The 17,915-nt window shown below is 65.6% G+C and overlaps 1 protein-coding gene across 6 annotated transcripts in view; it reads left to right on the forward strand.

Annotated features, from left to right (window-relative positions):
• ADGRB2 (adhesion G protein-coupled receptor B2) overlaps positions 1 to 17,620 on the forward strand; it is a 28,451-nt gene extending 10,831 nt beyond the window's left edge. For 2 of the 6 annotated variants that reach the window (XM_069875481.1, XM_069875482.1), the window contains exons 3-32: positions 1,495 to 1,578; positions 2,642 to 2,806; positions 3,958 to 4,122; positions 5,219 to 5,383; positions 6,139 to 6,303; positions 6,378 to 6,479; positions 6,596 to 6,702; positions 7,124 to 7,318; positions 7,400 to 7,468; positions 7,568 to 7,676; positions 7,751 to 7,897; positions 8,767 to 8,842; positions 8,913 to 9,015; positions 9,720 to 9,763; positions 10,670 to 10,796; positions 11,302 to 11,405; positions 11,616 to 11,718; positions 11,937 to 12,087; positions 12,718 to 12,787; positions 12,916 to 12,982; positions 13,095 to 13,180; positions 13,682 to 13,780; positions 14,549 to 14,720; positions 14,791 to 14,886; positions 15,052 to 15,091; positions 15,236 to 15,894; positions 16,240 to 16,275; positions 16,551 to 16,655; positions 16,795 to 16,848; positions 16,979 to 17,620. In XM_069875481.1, coding sequence (XP_069731582.1) covers positions 1,495 to 1,578; positions 2,642 to 2,806; positions 3,958 to 4,122; positions 5,219 to 5,383; positions 6,139 to 6,303; positions 6,378 to 6,479; positions 6,596 to 6,702; positions 7,124 to 7,318; positions 7,400 to 7,468; positions 7,568 to 7,676; positions 7,751 to 7,897; positions 8,767 to 8,842; positions 8,913 to 9,015; positions 9,720 to 9,763; positions 10,670 to 10,796; positions 11,302 to 11,405; positions 11,616 to 11,718; positions 11,937 to 12,087; positions 12,718 to 12,787; positions 12,916 to 12,982; positions 13,095 to 13,180; positions 13,682 to 13,780; positions 14,549 to 14,720; positions 14,791 to 14,886; positions 15,052 to 15,091; positions 15,236 to 15,894; positions 16,240 to 16,275; positions 16,551 to 16,655; positions 16,795 to 16,848; positions 16,979 to 17,173 — 3,860 coding nt within the window. In that variant the 3' untranslated portion in view covers positions 17,174 to 17,620. The remainder of the gene's footprint in view (positions 1 to 1,494; positions 1,579 to 2,641; positions 2,807 to 3,957; positions 4,123 to 5,218; positions 5,384 to 6,138; positions 6,304 to 6,377; positions 6,480 to 6,595; positions 6,703 to 7,123; positions 7,319 to 7,399; positions 7,469 to 7,567; positions 7,677 to 7,750; positions 7,898 to 8,766; positions 8,843 to 8,912; positions 9,016 to 9,719; positions 9,764 to 10,669; positions 10,797 to 11,301; positions 11,406 to 11,615; positions 11,719 to 11,936; positions 12,088 to 12,717; positions 12,788 to 12,915; positions 12,983 to 13,094; positions 13,181 to 13,681; positions 13,781 to 14,548; positions 14,721 to 14,790; positions 14,887 to 15,051; positions 15,092 to 15,235; positions 15,895 to 16,239; positions 16,276 to 16,550; positions 16,656 to 16,794; positions 16,849 to 16,978) is intronic. The other 4 variants (XM_069875483.1, XM_069875484.1, XM_069875485.1 and 1 more) reach the window with 4 other exon arrangements.
• Positions 17,621 to 17,915: the final 295 nt, after the last annotated feature.

The following is a 17,915-nucleotide window of genomic DNA, read 5'->3' on the forward strand; positions in this document are numbered from 1 at the left end:
TGCAGGGTGACACTGGGCACATCGCAGCTGTGCAGCAGGGGGTCTTTGGAGGGAGGACACCCCCACAGTGTCCGCAGCGCTGGGGCTCTGAGCTACGCTCCAGGCTGCGTTTCTCCTTGCCCCATCCCCATCTCTCTTCAGAAACCAGGTGACATGAGGTGATGCTGGGATGGGGCCACGGCATGTGGGGACATGACTGGCCTCGGGGGACATCCTGGGCTCCCCAGAAGATCACCCTGTCCGCTGGGTGCTGGTGCTGGGGTGGAGGAGCTGGCGATGGGTGCATCTGCCCCGCGGTGACAGCTGGGGATTTAGTGCTCGCCGAAGGAAATTGAATTTGCTGTCTCTGTCGAACACAGCGGGGAGAGCGCCCTCGTATTTCCTCGGGATTTATGGGTTTCCCAGGGCGCTCGCTGTGTCGCGCGTTGTTCTGCGGTGCCGCTCACGGGCACGAGTGGCCCTGTGGGAGCTCAGCCTCTCGGGTCCCTCTGAGCCCTGTGCCGTGGGGTGAGACGCGCGGGGAGAGGCGCTGAGGGTGCCTGGCAGTGACAGCCAGGAGCCTGCGTGGGGCTGAGGGTGAAAGTCAGTAAATTTGGGTCTGGTTTACAGCACTAATAAGTGTCGGTGCAAGCTGCGCTCCTGGCCTGGGGCTCGTATGTCACCTGCGGGCACACCGGGAGCTGCAGCGTGCCCCAAGTGCCGTGAGCGCTCCCCCAGCGATGCCTGGTGTCCCCATGTCACCTCCCCTTGGGGACAGTACCGGGGCGGCTCAGCGGTTGTGCCATCGGTGGCTGCCCTGCTGGCTGGCACTGCGGTGAGGTGTCCGCAGCACTTTGGGGGTGCCACATGCCTGAGGTGATGCTGGTGGTGCCGGGGAGCCCTCGCTGTTCCCCGGGGCACACGGCATCCGCCAGCGGCAGCTACCCTGCTGCTCTCATGTGTGCCCAGGGTGAGGACACGAGAATTCCCTGGTGTCCTGCACCCGGGTGTGGGGACAAGGGACCCGGCGGCAGGACAGGGGTGGCTGGGGGGTATGAGGGAGGCCGGGGCAGGCGTCCCCTCTGCCCCTGCAGCCGCGCCTCCCGCCGAGCCCTCCACATGCCAGTTAATTTCACGCCAAGTGCTCTTGATGGATCTCTTGTTATTTTTGTTGAGCCGAGCCATAAATTCGTGCCACCTCACTACGGCGAGCTGTGAGCTGGGGGCAGTGAGAGCCTCTGCCCAGCGTGGGGGCACCGGTGCCCTGACCACGCCAGGTTGTGGAACGGGGCAGTGCTCCAGCTGCAGCCCCGGTGATAGGGTATGGCATGTATTTGGGGACCTGTGATGTGTTTGGGGGCTAAATGCTATGATTCTATGAATGCAAACCATCTCTAGCTCTCAGGCAGGCCATGTGCCAGGGTCTGGGTATCCCTGTATCCCCCCTGCAATGTCCCTTGGCCCGTGCTGTCCCATCCCTGTCCCCACTCTCACCAGCACCCTTCTCTCTTCCAGGCAATGCGGTCGAGGAGAACCAGAAGGTGAAAACCCAGTGGCCGCGGTCGGCGGACGAGCCAGGGGTCTATATGGCGCAGACAGGTACCGGCACAGCCGCGGCACCGGGACAGGCACAGGACACCGGCTGTGTGGGGCTTCGATGCTGCCGGGGTGATGGAGATGGAGCGATTCCCTTCGCTCCCTGCCTACAGACCCACTTAATTTGCTCCATTAATATATATTTCCTTTACACCTTCCTCTGAGGGTTGTAAAGCAAAAAAAAAAATCCATTAATTGTTTTGTTCAAATGTATTTATTTGGCAAATCCATCTAGGTAATTTGAGCGCTCTGCTCCCCGCTCCCCGGTCCCCCTGATTTATGGTCGGAGGGCTCGATGTGAGTGGGAGATGGATGAGCCGCGGGGCTGGGAGAGGAGCTCTGCTCCATGTGCCTGGCATGCAGATGATGTCCTGGCCGTGCTTAGGTGCTTGGGGGCTCCTGGGGTGACCCCGGGGGTGATCTGGTCTATTCCTGGGGTGCCCGTGTGATGCGGATCAGCCACGGAGTGGGAGCCCCCTGCCTGTATCCAGGACAAACCGTCCCCTTTGGAGCCCTCTCCCATATATTCCTTTTTAATTTAAACTGATGGCCTTTTCTTCTGGGCTGTCCAATCGCTTCAGAGGCATCATCAAGCTTAATAAGAGCTGGGTTGCTGTAAATGTCACTGCTGTGCTGGGGCAGGGAGCGGGAGCCGTGCCGAGCTGCCCGCGCTGCGCAGGGTGACACTGTCCCCCGTGCCGGGAACAATCCTGCACCCCCAACCCTTAGAATCATAGAATTATAGAACCACCAGGTTGGAAGAGACCCACCGGATCATCGAGTCCAACCATTCCCATCAATCACTAACCCATGTCCCTCAGCGCCTCGTCCACCCGTCCCTTAAACCCCTCCAGGGAAGGGGACTCAACCCCCTCCCTGGGCAGCCTCGGACACTGCCCAATGACCCTTTCCATGAAAAAAACCTCCTCCAGGTGCAGCTTCTCCTCATCCTTGTGCTCCTGGGTGCTCCCCAGCAGGTTTCCTGTCCCTCCATGGGTGCTTCAGTTGCGGGACCTCCCCGTGTCCCCCTGGCATCGCCGGCTCTCAGGCTCCGTGTCTCCCACAGGGGACCCCGCGGCGGAGGAATGGTCCCAGTGGAGCGTCTGCTCCCTGACGTGCGGGCAGGGCTCCCAGGTGCGGACGCGCTCCTGCGTCTCCTCGCCCTACGGGACGCTGTGCAGCGGGCTGCTCCGCGAGACGCGCACCTGCAATAACACGGCCACCTGCCCAGGTACGGGGGCTGCGGGGGCACCGGGGGGTTTGCTGCTGGCCGCGCTCTGGGTCGGTGCCCCAAGAGCTGAGGGGCAGCTGGGGAGAGCGAGGGGCATTGCGAGGGGGTCTCTGGGGTGCGGGTGCTGGGGTGGGTGAGGAGGTGGCTCTGTCTGGTGCTGTTATGGAAGCAGTTGTTGCCCATCCCATGCTGGGTTGCTCCGGGCCCCTTTGGCGTCGCCCATTGTCTTGACTTCCCGGCTGCTCCAGCTCTTGGGAAACCACCAGCAAGCTGGGAGAAGCATCTGGAACGGGTGTCCTGGTGCCCCATCCCACCCCATGGCTCCTGCTGCCAGGGGTTTTGCCTTAGGAGCATTTCAGGCAGCGGCCCCTCTCCATCCTCCCTCCTGGCAGCCTTGAGGCTTCCCCAGGCTGGCTCTGAGGCTCCGTGCTGGGTAAAAAGCAGGAGATGGAGCTCAGCATGGCTGAGGTCCCTGCTTGTGTGGGGCAGAAGGAGGCTGAGCTGCTCAGGGCTTCGAAGCAGCGTGCGGGCAGGACCCTGCGGGTCTCACTGGGCTGCTGGTCCCTTTGTCTGTGGTGGCATCTGTGTGTCTTGTGTGGGACAGTGAGGGTCGCAGGGACCTCGGGGCACGGCAGTGGCAGCCGGGCCTGAGCCTGGGGTGTTCTCTGCACCCCTGGAGCTCATGGGTACCCGCTGTCCTTTATACAGGGAGTGCAGCCCTGTCCCGGCACTGCAGGGACGTGGCAGCTGGCACAAGAGCTCGTGTGTCGCGTGGCTGAGCCGAGTTCCCGTGGGGTGACGTGGGGTGTTGTGCCCGGCGCGTCCATGTGGGTTGGGGCGAGCCAGGCTGTGCGGGGGGACGCGCGCTGGTGGTAGCGGGACCCCAAAGGGGGGCAGAGCAGGGCAGGGAGCAGCAGCGGCTCCGCTGCCTCCTCAGAGCCCTCGGGGTTGGGTGTGGGCGCGATGGTGGGGCAGGCGATGCCAGCGGGATGCGGAGGGGAACCAGGGACCTCGGCTCTGCCATGGAGCCCTGGGCCAGGACACCTGGGGTCTGTGACAGCCAGGACCCCTCGGTGCCAGGAGGAGGAGGAGGAGGCTGGAGCTGCCGCGGGGCCAGGAGCGCGTGGCGATGGCGCTGTGCTGTGTTGCAGTTCACGGTGCGTGGCAAGAGTGGTCCCCATGGAGCCTGTGCTCGGTGACCTGCGGGCGAGGGGCCAGGACCAGGACGCGGCGCTGCGTGGCCCCGCGGCGCGGAGGGAAAGCCTGCGAGGGCCCCGAGCTGCAGGCCAAGCCCTGCAATATTGCGAGCTGCCCCGGTCAGTACCTCCCTCTCCCCCTGCTCCTCCTTCCCCTGGCAATGCCAGGACGTGGCACCAGCTGAGAGCCACGGCCGTGGTCGCAGCGTGGGGCTGTGGTGCTGTGAGAGACGGGTGGCACCGCTGCGGTGACCCGGGACGGCTCAGGGGCACACGGTGACACGGGGGCACCCTCGTGTCCCCTCTTGGCACCCAGATGGAGAGCCAGCTCCATCGGTTATGCCGAGAGGCTCGAGCTCCTCTGCGGGCAGGGGGTCCAGGAGAAGCTGGCTCCTTCCCTCCCCTTCGCTGTGGCTGATTGTTACCTGTCACTGGCACGGGGACGTCGTGGGGCACCGGGGAGGTGGCTGGAAGGCTGTGGGGTCTGTCTGAGCGCAGGCGGCAGCACCGTCTCTGTCCCTTCCTCCTGCTGTGGTGGCAACCAGGGGGGTTCTGCAGTGATGGCCAGGGGTGACAGGTCAGGGCTGGCATCCCTGCGTGTGGCACAGCGGGCTGGGAGCAGGAGCGGGGCACAGAGGGCACCTCCTCTGCAGCAGCTCCGGTAGGGGTGTGCCATCTGTGGCACGTGGCTTTTCCCATGGTTGTGCCACGTAGATGCTGCTGGAGCAGGGAAAGCTCTTGGCAGCTCCTTCCCACGTGCCCTGGTCCATACAGTAGGGGCTGAGAGATCTGGCAGGGAGTGGTGGCAGGGCTGGTGGGTCTGGTGTGGAGCGATGGCAGGGCTGGTGGGGTTGGTGTGGAGCAATACCAGGCAGGTGGAGTTGGTGTGGAGCAATACCAGGCAGGTGGAGTTGATGTGGAGCGATGCCAGGGCTGGTGGGGTCAGTGTGGAACGATGCTGGGGGTTTGTGGCAGGTGCCGTGCAGCAGGCTGGGTGTTGTGGTGCAGCCACTCAGGGCGTGGGGGCCAGTCCCGGTGACGGTCACCATGGCTGGCTTTGGCAGTGGCTGTTGAGGTCAGCGTGGAAGGAGCCGGCGCGTCCGTAGGTTGGACCCGTTGCCCCGAGAGCCCGGCGTGGGTGTCGGGGAGCTGGGGCTGCGCGGCCGAGGGGCCGCCGGCTGGTGGGGTCTGACGCCGCTCTCGCTTGTCCCCGCAGTGGAAGGGCAGTGGCTGGAGTGGGGCGCCTGGAGCCGCTGCTCCGTCACCTGCGCCAACGGCACGCAGCAGCGGACGCGCAAGTGCAGCGTCGCAGCCCACGGCTGGGCCGAGTGCCGGGGGGCCCACGCCGATGCCCGGGAATGCTCCAACCCCACGTGTCCCAGTAAGGCCCCGCGCGCTGGGGGGAGCGGGGAGGAGGCCACGCATGCTGCTGGCACGGCGCGTCGGTGCGCGGCACGTCGGCACGCGGCCCAGCCGTGCATCTGCCGTCAAGCTGCTGCGGTGTCACCGACGGTGACACGGGGCTGCTGGCAGCCCCCGCTGCTGCGGATGCAGGTGCTTGGGGAGCAGGAGCCAAGGGGGGATGCCGGGGACCTGCAGCCACCTGGCTGCTCCCCCCGGCACATCCCAGCCAGAGGGGATTCACCCGGTGCCCTCACTCCTGTGTCGTGTTGGGGGGACCCGTCGGTGCCCGGCGTGCAAGGGTCTGTGAAGGCGTGCGAGCTCTCGTTGGTGCACATGGGGCAGCTCGTGGGGTTGGGGCCAGCTCTGCGGACGAGGGGACACGGGGCACGGGGGGTAGTCAGGCCGAAGGATGGACCCCGTCCTCATCCTGCCCTTCGACCCCATCCATCCTTGTCTGGTCCTGTGGCTCCTCGGCACCCGTTGCAGGCGTGGAGGGAGGTGGTTGCTGCGCCGTGGCCACTGCAGCAGCCGGGAACGTCCGGGCAGCAGCACGGGGATGCTAAAAGTGATATAAATACTTGATCTGTGGATTTCATACCCCGTGGGGCTTTTGATTCATGGCACAGGGGGGCAGCCGTCAATGGTGCCCACTGGCCCTGCGCTGTCCCTTGTCTTGCCCGGTGCCGCTTCCCGTGCCAATCTCGATGTCCCACGGTGTCCTCATCCCCACAGCCGACAGCAAGTGGGGCCCCTGGAACCACTGGAGTCTCTGCTCCAAGACCTGCGACACCGGCTGGCAGCGCCGCTTCCGCATGTGTGAGGGCACCGGGGTGCAGGGCTACCCCTGCGAGGGCACCGGCGAGGAGGTGAAGACCTGCAACGAGAAGAAGTGCCCAGGTATGGGGAGACCCCACCAGCAGCACCTGCCACCCCGGGTCCGGGGTGCACCTGACCCCCCTCTCGCCCCCCAGCCTACCACGAGATGTGCAAGGATGAGTACGTCATGCTGATGACTTGGAAGAAAACAGCTGCCGGGGAGATCATCTACAACAAATGTCCCCCCAACGCCACGGGTGAGGGGCTGGGGCAAGCCCCCCGAGCCCCCAGAGTGGGGCAGGGGGTGGTGGGTGGCATCGGCATGTGGGAAGGAGGTTCCTGAGCTGGCATTGAACCCGATTCTCGTGCGCAGGGTCCGCCAGCCGCCGGTGCCTGCTGAGCCCCCACGGCGTTGCCTACTGGGGCGTGCCCAGCTTCGCCCGCTGCATCTCCCACGAGTACCGATACTTGCATCTCTCAGTAGGTGCACGCTCTGGCGCGGCCCCCCCGCCCTCCCCTCTCCATCACTGCCCCAGCCCCTCCATCCCCTCCAGCACAGGGAAACCCAGCTTCACAGCATGGGGAAACTGAGGCAGGGCTCCCAGGACAGGGCTGGGAAAGGGGATCCTGGAGGGGATGCCAGGCTGTGGTCCCAGTTGTGCTCCTGGGGTGTTGTCCTTGGGATCATAGAATCATAGAATCACCAGGTTGGAAAAGACCCATAGGATCATCGAGTCCAACCATAATGGGGATGGGGAGGAACCCTAAATCCTCATGGCCTGCTGCTGCCCTAAGTAGCACAGTTGGCTCCGCAAGAGTCCACTTTGGGCATGGTGAGGGGCCTGGGGACGCAGCTGGGCGTGCTGCTGGCCAAGTGACACTGTTGTCCCCTCCGTACAAGCTGCGGGAGCACTTGGCCAAGGGGCAGCGGGTGCTGGCAGGTGAGGGAATGTCGCAGGTGGTGCGGAGCCTGCTGGAGCTCATGGCTCGCAAGACTTACTACAGCGGGGACCTGCTCTTCTCCGTGGAGATCCTGCGCAACGTCACCGACACCTTCAAGAGGGCCACCTACATCCCATCCTCTGAGGATGTGCAGGTAGCGGGTGGGGGACAGCGAGGGGTGTCCCCTGGGTGCCGGTTCCGTGTCCCCCAGCCCGACCGAGCCCCGTCCCCGCAGCGCTTCTTCCAGGTGGTGAGCTACATGGTGGACGTGGAGAACCGGGACAAGTGGGAGGACGCCCAGCAGGTGAGTAGCGCCGGGCACGGGTGGGTGGCAGGGGCGGCCAGGGTGTCCGCTCCGTGGGGACGCATCCCAGCGGCTGCAGAGCTGCTCCCTCGCCCACAGGTCTCGCCCGGATCTGTGCACCTCATGAAGGTGGTGGAGGACTTCATCCACCTGGTTGGGGATGCGCTGATGGCCTTCCAGAGCTCCCTCATCGTCACCGACAACCTGGGTGAGCGGCCGGGTGGGCGCGGGGCCGTGGCGGCTGCGGGGAGCCGGCTGGTGATGCCCGCTGTGCCCCGGCAGTGATCAGCATCCAGAGGGAGCCTGTCTCCGCCGTCTCCAGCGACATCAACTTCCCCATGAAGGGGCGCCGGGGCATGAAGGATTGGGCCCGCAGCTCCGAGGACAAGCTCTTCATCCCCAGGGAGGTGCTCAGCCTCGCCTCCGCCGGTGAGGCCACAATGGGCTGTGGCAGCCAGCGCCTCTGCGTGTGCGAGCACGCGTGTGCGGAAGGGAGTGTGCACATGGGGCCGAGCCGGGTGCGAGCGTGCACAGCTGGGAGTGTGCACGTGTATGCACGTGTGTGAACACGCAGATCTGGGAGTGTGCATGTGTGTACAGGTGTGTGAGCGTGCGCATCTGGGAGTGCACCTCTGGTGCTGTGCACGCGCGTGCACGTGTGTGAGCGTGCACATGTGTGAACGTGCACATCTGGGACTGCACACCTGTCTACAGGTGTGATCCTGCATCTGAGTGCACATCTGGTGCTGCGCACTTGTGCGAGCGTGCACATCTGGGAGTGTGCATGTGTGTCCAGGTGTGGGAGCGTGCACATCAGCGAGTGCACCTCTGGTGTGTGAACATGCACATCTGGGGGTGTGTGCATATGTACACACGTGTTTGAGCGTGCACATGTGAGTGCACATCTGGTGCTGTGCATGTGTTTGTGAGCACGCACACGTGGGAGTGTGCAGGCGTGTTTGAGCTTGCACCAGCATGTGTGTGCACGGCGTGTGCACATGTGGTGCAGTGCACGTTGGCACAAATGTATGAGGATGCACACCTGAGTGAACAGGTGTGAGCTTGCGTGCCTGGGGCTGTAGGAGTGTGCACATCTGGGTGTGCTTGTGTGGGAGCTTGCAGGTGGCTCCAGCCAGCCCACCTGTCCATGAGCACCTGTGTTGGGAAGGGGATGCGTGTTCCATCACACGTGGCAGGGCGGTTGTGTGGGCTCGTATGTTGTGTGTGTGTGCTCCCAGAGCCCACGCGTGTGCCAGGCTCTCACCACGGCACCGCTCTCCCTTCCTCTCTCTCCGCAGAAACCGATGAGTCGTCCTACTTCGTCATCGGAGCCGTCCTGTACCGCACACTGGGGCTGATCCTGCCCCCGCCCAGGTGAGTGGGGCTGCCTGCTGCCCCCCGTGCCGTGTCCCCGTCCCTGTGACAGCCGCTGCCCTCCCCGCAGGACCCCCCTGGCCGTCACCTCCAAGGTGCTGATGGTCACCGTGCGCCCGCCGACCAAGCCCGCGGAGCCCCTGGTCCTGGTGGAGCTCTCCCACATCATCAACGTGAGTGTCCCCTTCTGTCCCACCACCCGGTCACCTCTTGATCCCACTGGCCCCTTGGCTCCCGGGTGTGGAGAGCCAGGCAGGGGCCAGCAGCTCCCAGCTCTGTGTCCATGGTGGGGACGTGCCAGCACTGGGAGAGCCGAACGGGTCCTCATGGGACAAATTCATAGAATCATAGAATCACCAGGTTGGAAAAGACCCACCGGATCATCGAGTCCAACCATTCCCATCAATCACTAACCTATGTCCCTCAGCGCCTCATCCACCCGTCCCTTAAACCCCTCCAGGGAAGGGGACTCAACCCCCTCCCTGGGCAGCCTCTGCCAGGGACCAATCACCCTTTCTGTGAAATATTTCATCCTGATGTCCAGCCTGAACCTCCCCTGGTGGAGCTTGAGGCCATTCCCTCTCGTCCTGTCCCCTGGCCCTTGGGAGAAGAGCCCAGCTTCCTCCTCTCCACAACCTCCTCTCAGGTAGTTGTAGAGAGCAATGAGGTCTCCCCTCAGCCTCCTCCTCTCCAGGCTGAACACCCCCAGGTCACTCAGACTTGTTTTCCAGCCCCCTCACCAGCTTCGTTGCTCTTCTCTGGACTCGCTCCAGAGCCTCAACATCCTCCTTGTGGTGAGGGGCCCAGAACTGCTCCATTCTCTCTCGGGGATGGAGCAGGGCAGGGTTGCAGTGCTGACCTGTCCGTCTGTCCGCAGGGCACGTCCCACCCGCAGTGCGTCACCTGGGACTACACGAGGACGTGAGTGAGGGGCAGGGGGTCAGGGACACCTGGCCATGCCCTCGGTGGGCAACACTGGGTGATGGAGCCCCGTCAGTCCCCAGGGAGGTGACGGGAGGGATGGGGAGGGGGATCAGTCCCTTCCCATGAAGCCTTCGTGCGGCCACGGGGCCCACGTGCCGGCGCGTGACACGGGGGATGGATGCTGCCAGCCTGCCAGATGCAATTTGTTCACACGGAGCTCAGCGCTCTGGCAGGAGCGAGGAAAGTAGGGCAGGCGGGGGGTGGGCAGCGGGGCCAGGACCACCCCCCGGGGTCCCTGCGGGTGCTCGGGGTCGCTGGTTCCAGCGCAGGACGGGGAGGCGTGTGGGTGTGATGAGTGCAGCAGGGCTCAGCCCAGGGGAGCTGTGTCCCCCGCTGTCCCACAGACCCAGTGCCCCCGTTCCTCGCCTCGGTGGCAGCTGTGGCCGCTCTCCTTGTGCGTGGCTGGTGTCACCACGAGCCACCTCCCCGTGGCAGGAGGGGAGCACCAGGGTGGGTAGCGGGGGATGTGGGTGCTGGGGGGCTGATCCTGCCCTCTCTGGTGCTGCTCAGCCCCCTCCATCCCTGCCACCCCCTCCTCCCCAGCCTCACCCCCTCCTTCTCCAGTTTGACTGCACCAAACCTGGGTGGGATGATTAAAAATCAAGCCTTTGTGTCACTCCGTCCCCAGAGAGATCAGCGCTGGGGGAGAAGGAGGGAATAGGGGTGAATTCCATCCCCTCCCCGCCCCGAGGTGGGATGGGGGGATTAACCTGCCCTCCCACCCCATCTGCCTCCCCCAGACAGGGGTGATGGAAGAGTTAACTCAGGAGAGGCACGAAGAGGATGCTGCGTGTGTGTCTGATCATTTCAAATTGCTCTCCCCGCTCTGGTCCCACTAATCAGGGATGCTGGCTTGGGAAACTGGGACACGGAGAGCTGCCAAACCCTGGAGACCCTCCCGGCACACACCAAATGCCAGTGCCGCCAGCTCGCCACCTTCGCCGTCCTCGCCCAGCTGCCCAGAGACCTGGTAGGAGATGGAGAGGGGACAGGGACGAGCCCGCTGGGGACGTGGGTGTAGGTGGGGGGGATCCCTGGGCTGCAGGGTCTGCCCCACGTGAGGGTGCTGGGGAGGATGGGGATGGGCACCCTGATGGGATTGGGGGTTGCTTGAGGATGGGGTGGGCGCTGGAGGATGGGGGTGGGTCTCCCACAGCCAGGGGAAGGGTCCCTGCACCCCCTGGACCTCCGAGGGTGGGGTTGTGTGGGCAGGGGGCTGCCACGGTCCCCAGGGCTGTGCCAGGAGGGGAGGGGGCAGCGCTGGCCGTAGGCATCGCCCACCCCATTGCTATTCCGCCCGCGTCCCCTGTCGGCATGGAGATGGGCACGGGTCCTCGGGAAGGCGCCTTGGCTGCGTCACCATCGCCACCGACCCCCTCTGGCACCCGCGGGTACCCAGCCGGGCTGTGGGGCTCCGTGTGGGGTGGTCAGGGAGCAGCCGTGGGGCTCAGGCTCTCGCACCCCGTTCCCCCCAGGCCATGGACCCGTCGGGCACCCCCTCCGTGCCGCTGATGATCGGCTGTGCCGTGTCCTGCATGGCCCTGCTGACCCTGCTGGTGATCTACGCCGCCTTCTGGAGGTGACCTGGGCACTCGGGGGGCACCTGGGGGTGCGGGAGCGTGTGGGGAGGAGAAAGCAGAGGGGGGTCACGGGCAGAAATTCAGCATCCGTGTGATGAATGCCGTGTCGGGGAGAATAATCCGCTAGGGAGCAGTGCCTGGGCTGCGGGCGGTGTGCAGGGGACACGGAACACGCTGGCACCGTGGCCCCACGCGGCTCCTGCCCGCAGGTTCATCAAGTCGGAGCGCTCCATCATCCTGCTCAACTTCTGCGTCTCCATCCTGGCTTCCAACATCCTCATCCTCGTGGGGCAGTCGCAGATGCTCAGCAAGGTGGGTGCCACCGCTGCGCCCCCGTCGCGGGGGCTCCGAGCCCTCCCAGCCTGGCCGCTCGCCTCGTCCCCGCGGGCTCCCGGCGCCAGATTGGATTTGGATTAACTCGATCTGGGGATTAAATCCTTGGCGCGGGTGGCTTGGACACAACCCGGAGGTGGGAGTTAACCACCGCGGTGCCGCCGTGCCCAGCCCGTGACGCGCCCACGTCCCCGCAGGGCGTGTGCACCATGACGGCCGCCTTCCTCCACTTCTTCTTCCTCTCGTCCTTCTGCTGGGTGCTGACCGAGGCCTGGCAGTCCTACCTGGCGGTGATCGGCCGGATCCGGACACGCCTGGTCAGGAAGCGCTTCTTGTGCTTGGGATGGGGTAAGAGCCCGGCAGGGATGTACCCTCCAGGTGATCGGGAAGAGAAACTGAGGCACGGCGGAGGAAAGCAGAGCTGGGGGTCTTGGTCCCTTTGACACGCTACCTTTTGATCTCTGAGACACGGAGAGGTGCCAGAAGGGCCCCATCCCTGTCGGCTGGCACAGGGATCAAAGAATCACAGAATGGTTTGGGTTGGAAGGGACCTCACAGACCATCTAGTTCCACCCCTGCCATGGGCAGTGACACTTCCCACTGAATCAGGGTCTCCAAGCCCCATCCAACCTGGCCTTGAGCCCCTCCAGGGATGGAGCAACCACCACTGCTCTGGGCAGCCTGGGCCAGGGCCTCCCCACCCTCACAGCAGAATATTTCTCCCTAAAATCTCATCTCCATCTCCCCTCTTCCAGCTCAAACCCATTTTCCCTATCCTGTTCCTGCCCTCCCTGATCCAGAGCCCCTCCCCAGCTTTCCTGGAGCCCCTTTCAGCACTGGAAGCTGCTCTAAGGTCTCCCCAGAGCCTTCTCTTCTCAAGCCCAGCTCTCCGCCTGCCCTCACGGGGGACACAGGGGACAATGCTGGGGGGACAGCGATGTCCCCCCCTGCAGCTCCAGCCTTGTCTTCCCTCTCCAGGGTTGCCAGCCCTCGTGGTCGCAGTCTCTGTCGGCTTCACGCGGACCAAGGGCTATGGGACAGCGAGCTAGTACGTGGGGCTGGGGCGACAGGGCTGGGTGTGGGGATGCTCTGGGCTGGCAGCAGTGCTGGGAGCACGCGATGGGGATGGGGGTGTCCCCTCTCCATCAGCACCTGACCCACCGTGCTCCCCTGCAGCTGCTGGCTCTCGCTGGAGGGTGGTTTGCTCTACGCCTTCGTGGGACCTGCCGCTGTCATCGTGCTGGTGAGCTGGTCCTGAGCCCCCAACCCCACCCTGGCGCGTGGCAGCTCCTGCTGGCCCCGGCTCGCGGGGGGCTCGGTGCCGGCCCCTAACCCCAGCGCTGCTCTCGCCCAAGGTGAACATGCTGGTCGGCATCATCGTCTTCAACAAGCTCATGTCCCGCGACGGCATTTCAGATAAGTCCAAAAAGCAGCGAGCTGGGTGAGTGCCCTGTGTGTGGCGGGGCTGTCCCTTGGCCGGCGCGGAGACCCTCGCCGCGGAGCTTGGCCTGGGGTCTCCTCCGGGAGGGGCTGAGGACAGGGTAGACCTCGGTGCACCAGTGGGTGGTGGGAGCCAAGCCCAGGGCGACCGCAGCTCCTCGCTGGGGGCTGCTGGAGGGGCAGTAGCTGGGGGGCACTCACCCCCACGCCTTCCCCATGGGGAAAGGGGAGCCGTGTGCTGCGGGCCCCCCTCCTGCCGCCAGCGGAGAGGGCTGAGCCCTGCCCGCCCCGTCCCAACGCCGCTTGGCCGACCCCGCTCGCCATTAACTGCTGCCGCCCTCGACTAACCCGTCTCTCTCTCTCTCTCTTTCTCTTTCCCTCCTCCCATTTGCTTTTTGCCTGTGTCCGTCCATCCATCCGCCCATCTGCCCATCCATCTGTCCATCCCGCTGCCCCATGGGCTGCATCCCCGCGGGGCGCCGGGGGGGTGGTGGGCGCTTAGCTCCAAGCCCCCGCCCTGCGGCAACCTGCTGCTGAAATGCACCAAGTGCGGCGTGGTGTCCAGCGCGGCCATGACCTCCGCCACCGCCAGCAGTGCCATGTTAGTGCCACCCTGCGCCCGCCACGGCCCCGCAGCCCGGGGAGCCGCGGGGAGGGCTCCGGGCATCGCCCCGGGAGGGACTGGCTCTGGGTTGGGGTCCCTGGTGCTCGGGGCGGTCGTGGACGCGGGGCGCGTGCCCATCACCTCTGCATGGCATGGCTTCCCATAGGTCACGTCATCGCCAGGGTCGGGGCGCGGGGGCTCGGCTCCTCTTCCTCGGGGTGGCTTGGGAGTGGAGAGGGCACGAGGGGCACCGCGCCGTGGGGCACGGACCCGTCCTGGCCTCGGGGGTGGCCCCGGGACCCTCTTCCCGGCTGGTGAGCCGCACGGGTGCTGTGCCCACTGCCCCCCGCCAGCCGAGGTCCCTGCTCCCAGGGTTTGGTTGCAATAGAAGCAGCCCCCCAAACCCCTTTATGTTCTTCTTGTGGCTGTGGGATGGGGACAGTGGCCTCATGTCCCCCCCGGCACCCTTGTTGGTGGCTGCGCTGCCTGTGCGGGGAGGCCTGTGCCCTGCCAGGGCCAGCTCGGCGATGCCCGCGGCTCCGCCTGGGTCAGGGAGAAGGAGCCCACAGAGCCCCTCACCCAAGCGCCCAGCCCATGCCAGCTTGGGGACTCCAAGAAAGAGGGGCCAGGGGTCCCGGCAGGGCACGCGGCATCCGCAGGGTGCTTGGGCTCGGCCACACGTGTGGGGCTGGGGCGATGCTCGGGGGCTGTCGTGGGGCGGCTCTGGCGCAGAGGGCTCACCCCAACCCCTCTCTCCTGCCCCAGGGCATCGCTGTGGAGCTCCTGCGTGGTCCTGCCTCTGCTGGCGCTGACCTGGATGTCGGCCGTGCTCGCCATGACCGACCGGCGCTCCATCCTCTTCCAGGTCCTCTTCGCCGTCTTCAACTCCGTCCAGGGCTTCGTCATCATCACCGTTCACGGGTTCCTGCGCCGAGAGGTGGGGCGGCCCTGGGGGTGCCCGGGGGGGTCCCCCGGCCGCGGGGCCGTGACCGGCTCTGTCCCTGCAGGTCCAGGACGTGGTCAAGTGTCAGATGGGGGGTTGCAGGAGCGAGGAGAATGAGAACTCGCCCGACTCCTGCAAGAACGGCCAGGTCCAGATCCTGGTGAGTCAGCGGCACCGGCACGGGCTGCAGCGGGCACCGGCACAGCTGCCCCCCATGCAGCCCCCGCTGCTCCCCGTGCTGGCCACGATGCATTCATTTCCCTGTCTCTCCCCCTCTCTTTCTCTCTCTTCTCTCTCTCTTCCCCCTCTTTCTGTATTTTTATAGACAGATTTTGAAAAGGACGTTGACCTGGCGTGTCAGACAGGTGAAGTCTCGCCTGGGGAAGGGGGTGTCACTCTGGGGGGGATGGGCAGCGTGTGTGGGGAGGGTGCAATGACCCACACAGAGGGTCCATCCAGCCCCCCGCGGGACCCCCGGGGCCGGCTGTGACCCCGCTCCCTGCCCACAGTGCTCTTCAAGGAGGTGAACACCTGCAACCCCGCCACCATCACGGGCACCTTGTCCCGCATCTCCCTGGACGGGGACGAAGACCCCAAGCTCAACACCACCTCGGAGGGTGGCCTGGGCTTCTCCAGCCTGCCCGGGAACATCCCTCCTGCCAGCATCCTGGTCCAGGTGCCCAAGATGACGCCCAACGTGGTGGCGGGTTTGAGCGAGCTGGGCGAGCCGCCGGCACAGCCGCTCAGCCTGGACACGCCAGGTCCCGTCTACCTGTGCACGGAGAGCAGCCTGCGGCCCGTGGAGTACGGCTGGCTGCGCGCCCCCGAGCCCCCGCGCGAGAGCGACTACATGGTGCTGCCGCGCCGGACCAGCAGCCTCAAACCCTTCCAGCGGGAAGAGGGCACCCTCGGTCCCAGCGCCGAGGAGGGGGTGCCCGGTGGGACGGGGCGCCCGGCGGCTGAGGGGGACGTCTACCCCGGCTTTGTGGCGGTGGATCACGTCAACGTGAACTTGAACCAGCCCTACGGGACAATGAAAGCGCCCTACGGGCTCCAGTTCAAGCAGCATCCCACCGTGCGGCAGATCCTGGCCTCGGAGCTGTCGGAGCGCAGCCGCACCATGCCCCGCACCGTCCCGGGCTCGGCCATGAAAGTGGGGTCCCTGGAGGTGAGCGGGGGGGCTGGCGTGGGAGTGTGGGGTGGCGAGCGTGCAAGAGCCTTCCTGACCCGCTGTGCACGTGCAGGGTTGCATGAGCTGCCCCATGCTCGCTGCTCAGCATCCCACCCTCTGCTTGGAGCTTCCTTCACCCCAGTAGCGCAGGGGATGAGCTGCATGTCCCCCAGCTCCTCAGGAGCCCCGTGTCTCCAGCCGGGCTCTGCACGTGGCATGGCTTGGGGCTGGCATGAGCTTCCCTCCCTGCCCTGCTCCCATCACGTCCCAGACCTGCAAAGACCTTTCCCTTTTCTTCCCCACCTTCTCCCCCTGCTCCGGTCCTTGCGCATCCCCTGCCAGAGGAAGAGGTTGCGATATTCTGACCTGGACTTTGAGGTAAGCTCCACCAGGGCAGGGTGTCACGGTGCCCACCGTGGGTCGGTGCCGTCAGGAACCGAACCTCCCTGTCCCTGGTTTACTCTGGGTCGCTGCCAGCAGAGCCGCAGCCGAGCTCAGAGCAGTTTTATACCAGGCAATGACCAGGGGTGGCTCTTGATTCAAACCCCAGCACCGAGCAGCAGGGCAGAGGGGGACGGATGGGAGGGGGTGGTCGGAGGGGCACAGGGCTGAGCCACATGGCGACCGCTGCAGGCTCTGCTCTCGCCCCACAGAAGGTGATGCACACGCGGAAACGCCACTCCGAGCTCTACCATGAGCTCAACCAGAAGTTTCACACACTGGACCGGTACCGGGCACCGGCTGCTGGCTCCTCCAAGGTGAGGTCCTGGGGGTCCCATCCTGCCCTGCTCTGCTCCCGTCCAGCTCCCCCTGCATGGACCGGAGCATCCTGGGCAGCTCGGGCATCCATGGGAGCTCAGGCAGCCCTGGGACTGAGCACTGTGGCTTCTTCCACAGCGAGAAAAGCGGTGGAGCGTCTCGTCGGGCGGCGGGGAGAAGAGCACGGCCAACGTAAGTGCCAGAGCATCCCTGGGGACTGATCCATCCCACTCTGGATGGAGCCACAGGGCTCCAGACCCCTCTAGGGCTGGGTGCTAGTGGAACAGAGCCGTGCATCACTCAGCTCCCCCTCGCCCCGCAGGATGCGGCCAGCTCTGGGGAGCAGCAGCCGCAGGCGCCGGCCGCGCCGCCAAAGCCATGGAGCACGTTCAAGGCGATGACCCTGGGCTCCCTGCCCAGCGCCCACCGGGACCGGCTGGAGCTGCGCTGCACGGACTGGGAGGTGCCCTGCGCTGGCCTGGATGCAGCCGACGGCGACTTCCAGACGGAGGTGTGAGCCCCAAACCCGCCACCACCGCAGGATGAGCCAAGACGCTGGGTTTGTTTGCTCCGTCCTGTCCAGCGGCCGGGGGGTCCTGCCTGGCCAGAGCCATTCCCGCAGGAGGGACCACGCTCCCCGCCAGCCGCGGCCACCTCCTGCCCGTCCTCGCGCGGTTCCTCCTCCCTGACACCCTCCGGACGCGGGTGCGGAGGGGACACGTGCACCGCCCCACGCTCACCCACCGATCACACCCGCACCCCCTGGCGCAGGACCGGCCGTCGAGGCCACCAGACCTTCTTCGTTCTTTTCTACCGGGATGTTCCTTCACGCCGTGCACCGTGTGCACGCGAGCGGCTGCCCCCCGGGGCCCCACGGCCGCCCCCTCCCAGCCGTCCCCACCGTCCCCACCCCACGGGGCAGGTGCTGTCGTTGTTGGAAATAAAAGTTCACTCTCTGTGGTGCCGTGGGGCCGCGGGCGCTCTTCATGCCGGGGGTCCTGCCGGGGTCAGAGAATCCTGGAATGGTTTGGGGTGGAAGGGACCTCAAAGCCTATTCAGTCCCACCCCTGCCATGGGCAGGGACACCTCCCACTGGATCAGGGGCTCCAAGCCCCATCCAGCCTGGCTTTGAACCCCTCCAGGGATGGGGCAGCCACGTCTTCTCTGAACAACCTGGGCCAGGGTCTCCCCACCCTCGCAGGAAAACATTTCTCCCCAAGATCTCATCTCAACCTCCCCTCTTTCAGCTGAAAACCGTT

The sequence above is a fragment of the Phaenicophaeus curvirostris genome, chromosome 23, assembly GCF_032191515.1.
Source record: "Phaenicophaeus curvirostris isolate KB17595 chromosome 23, BPBGC_Pcur_1.0, whole genome shotgun sequence".
In the NCBI taxonomy this organism is placed as follows: Eukaryota; Metazoa; Chordata; class Aves; order Cuculiformes; family Cuculidae; genus Phaenicophaeus; species Phaenicophaeus curvirostris.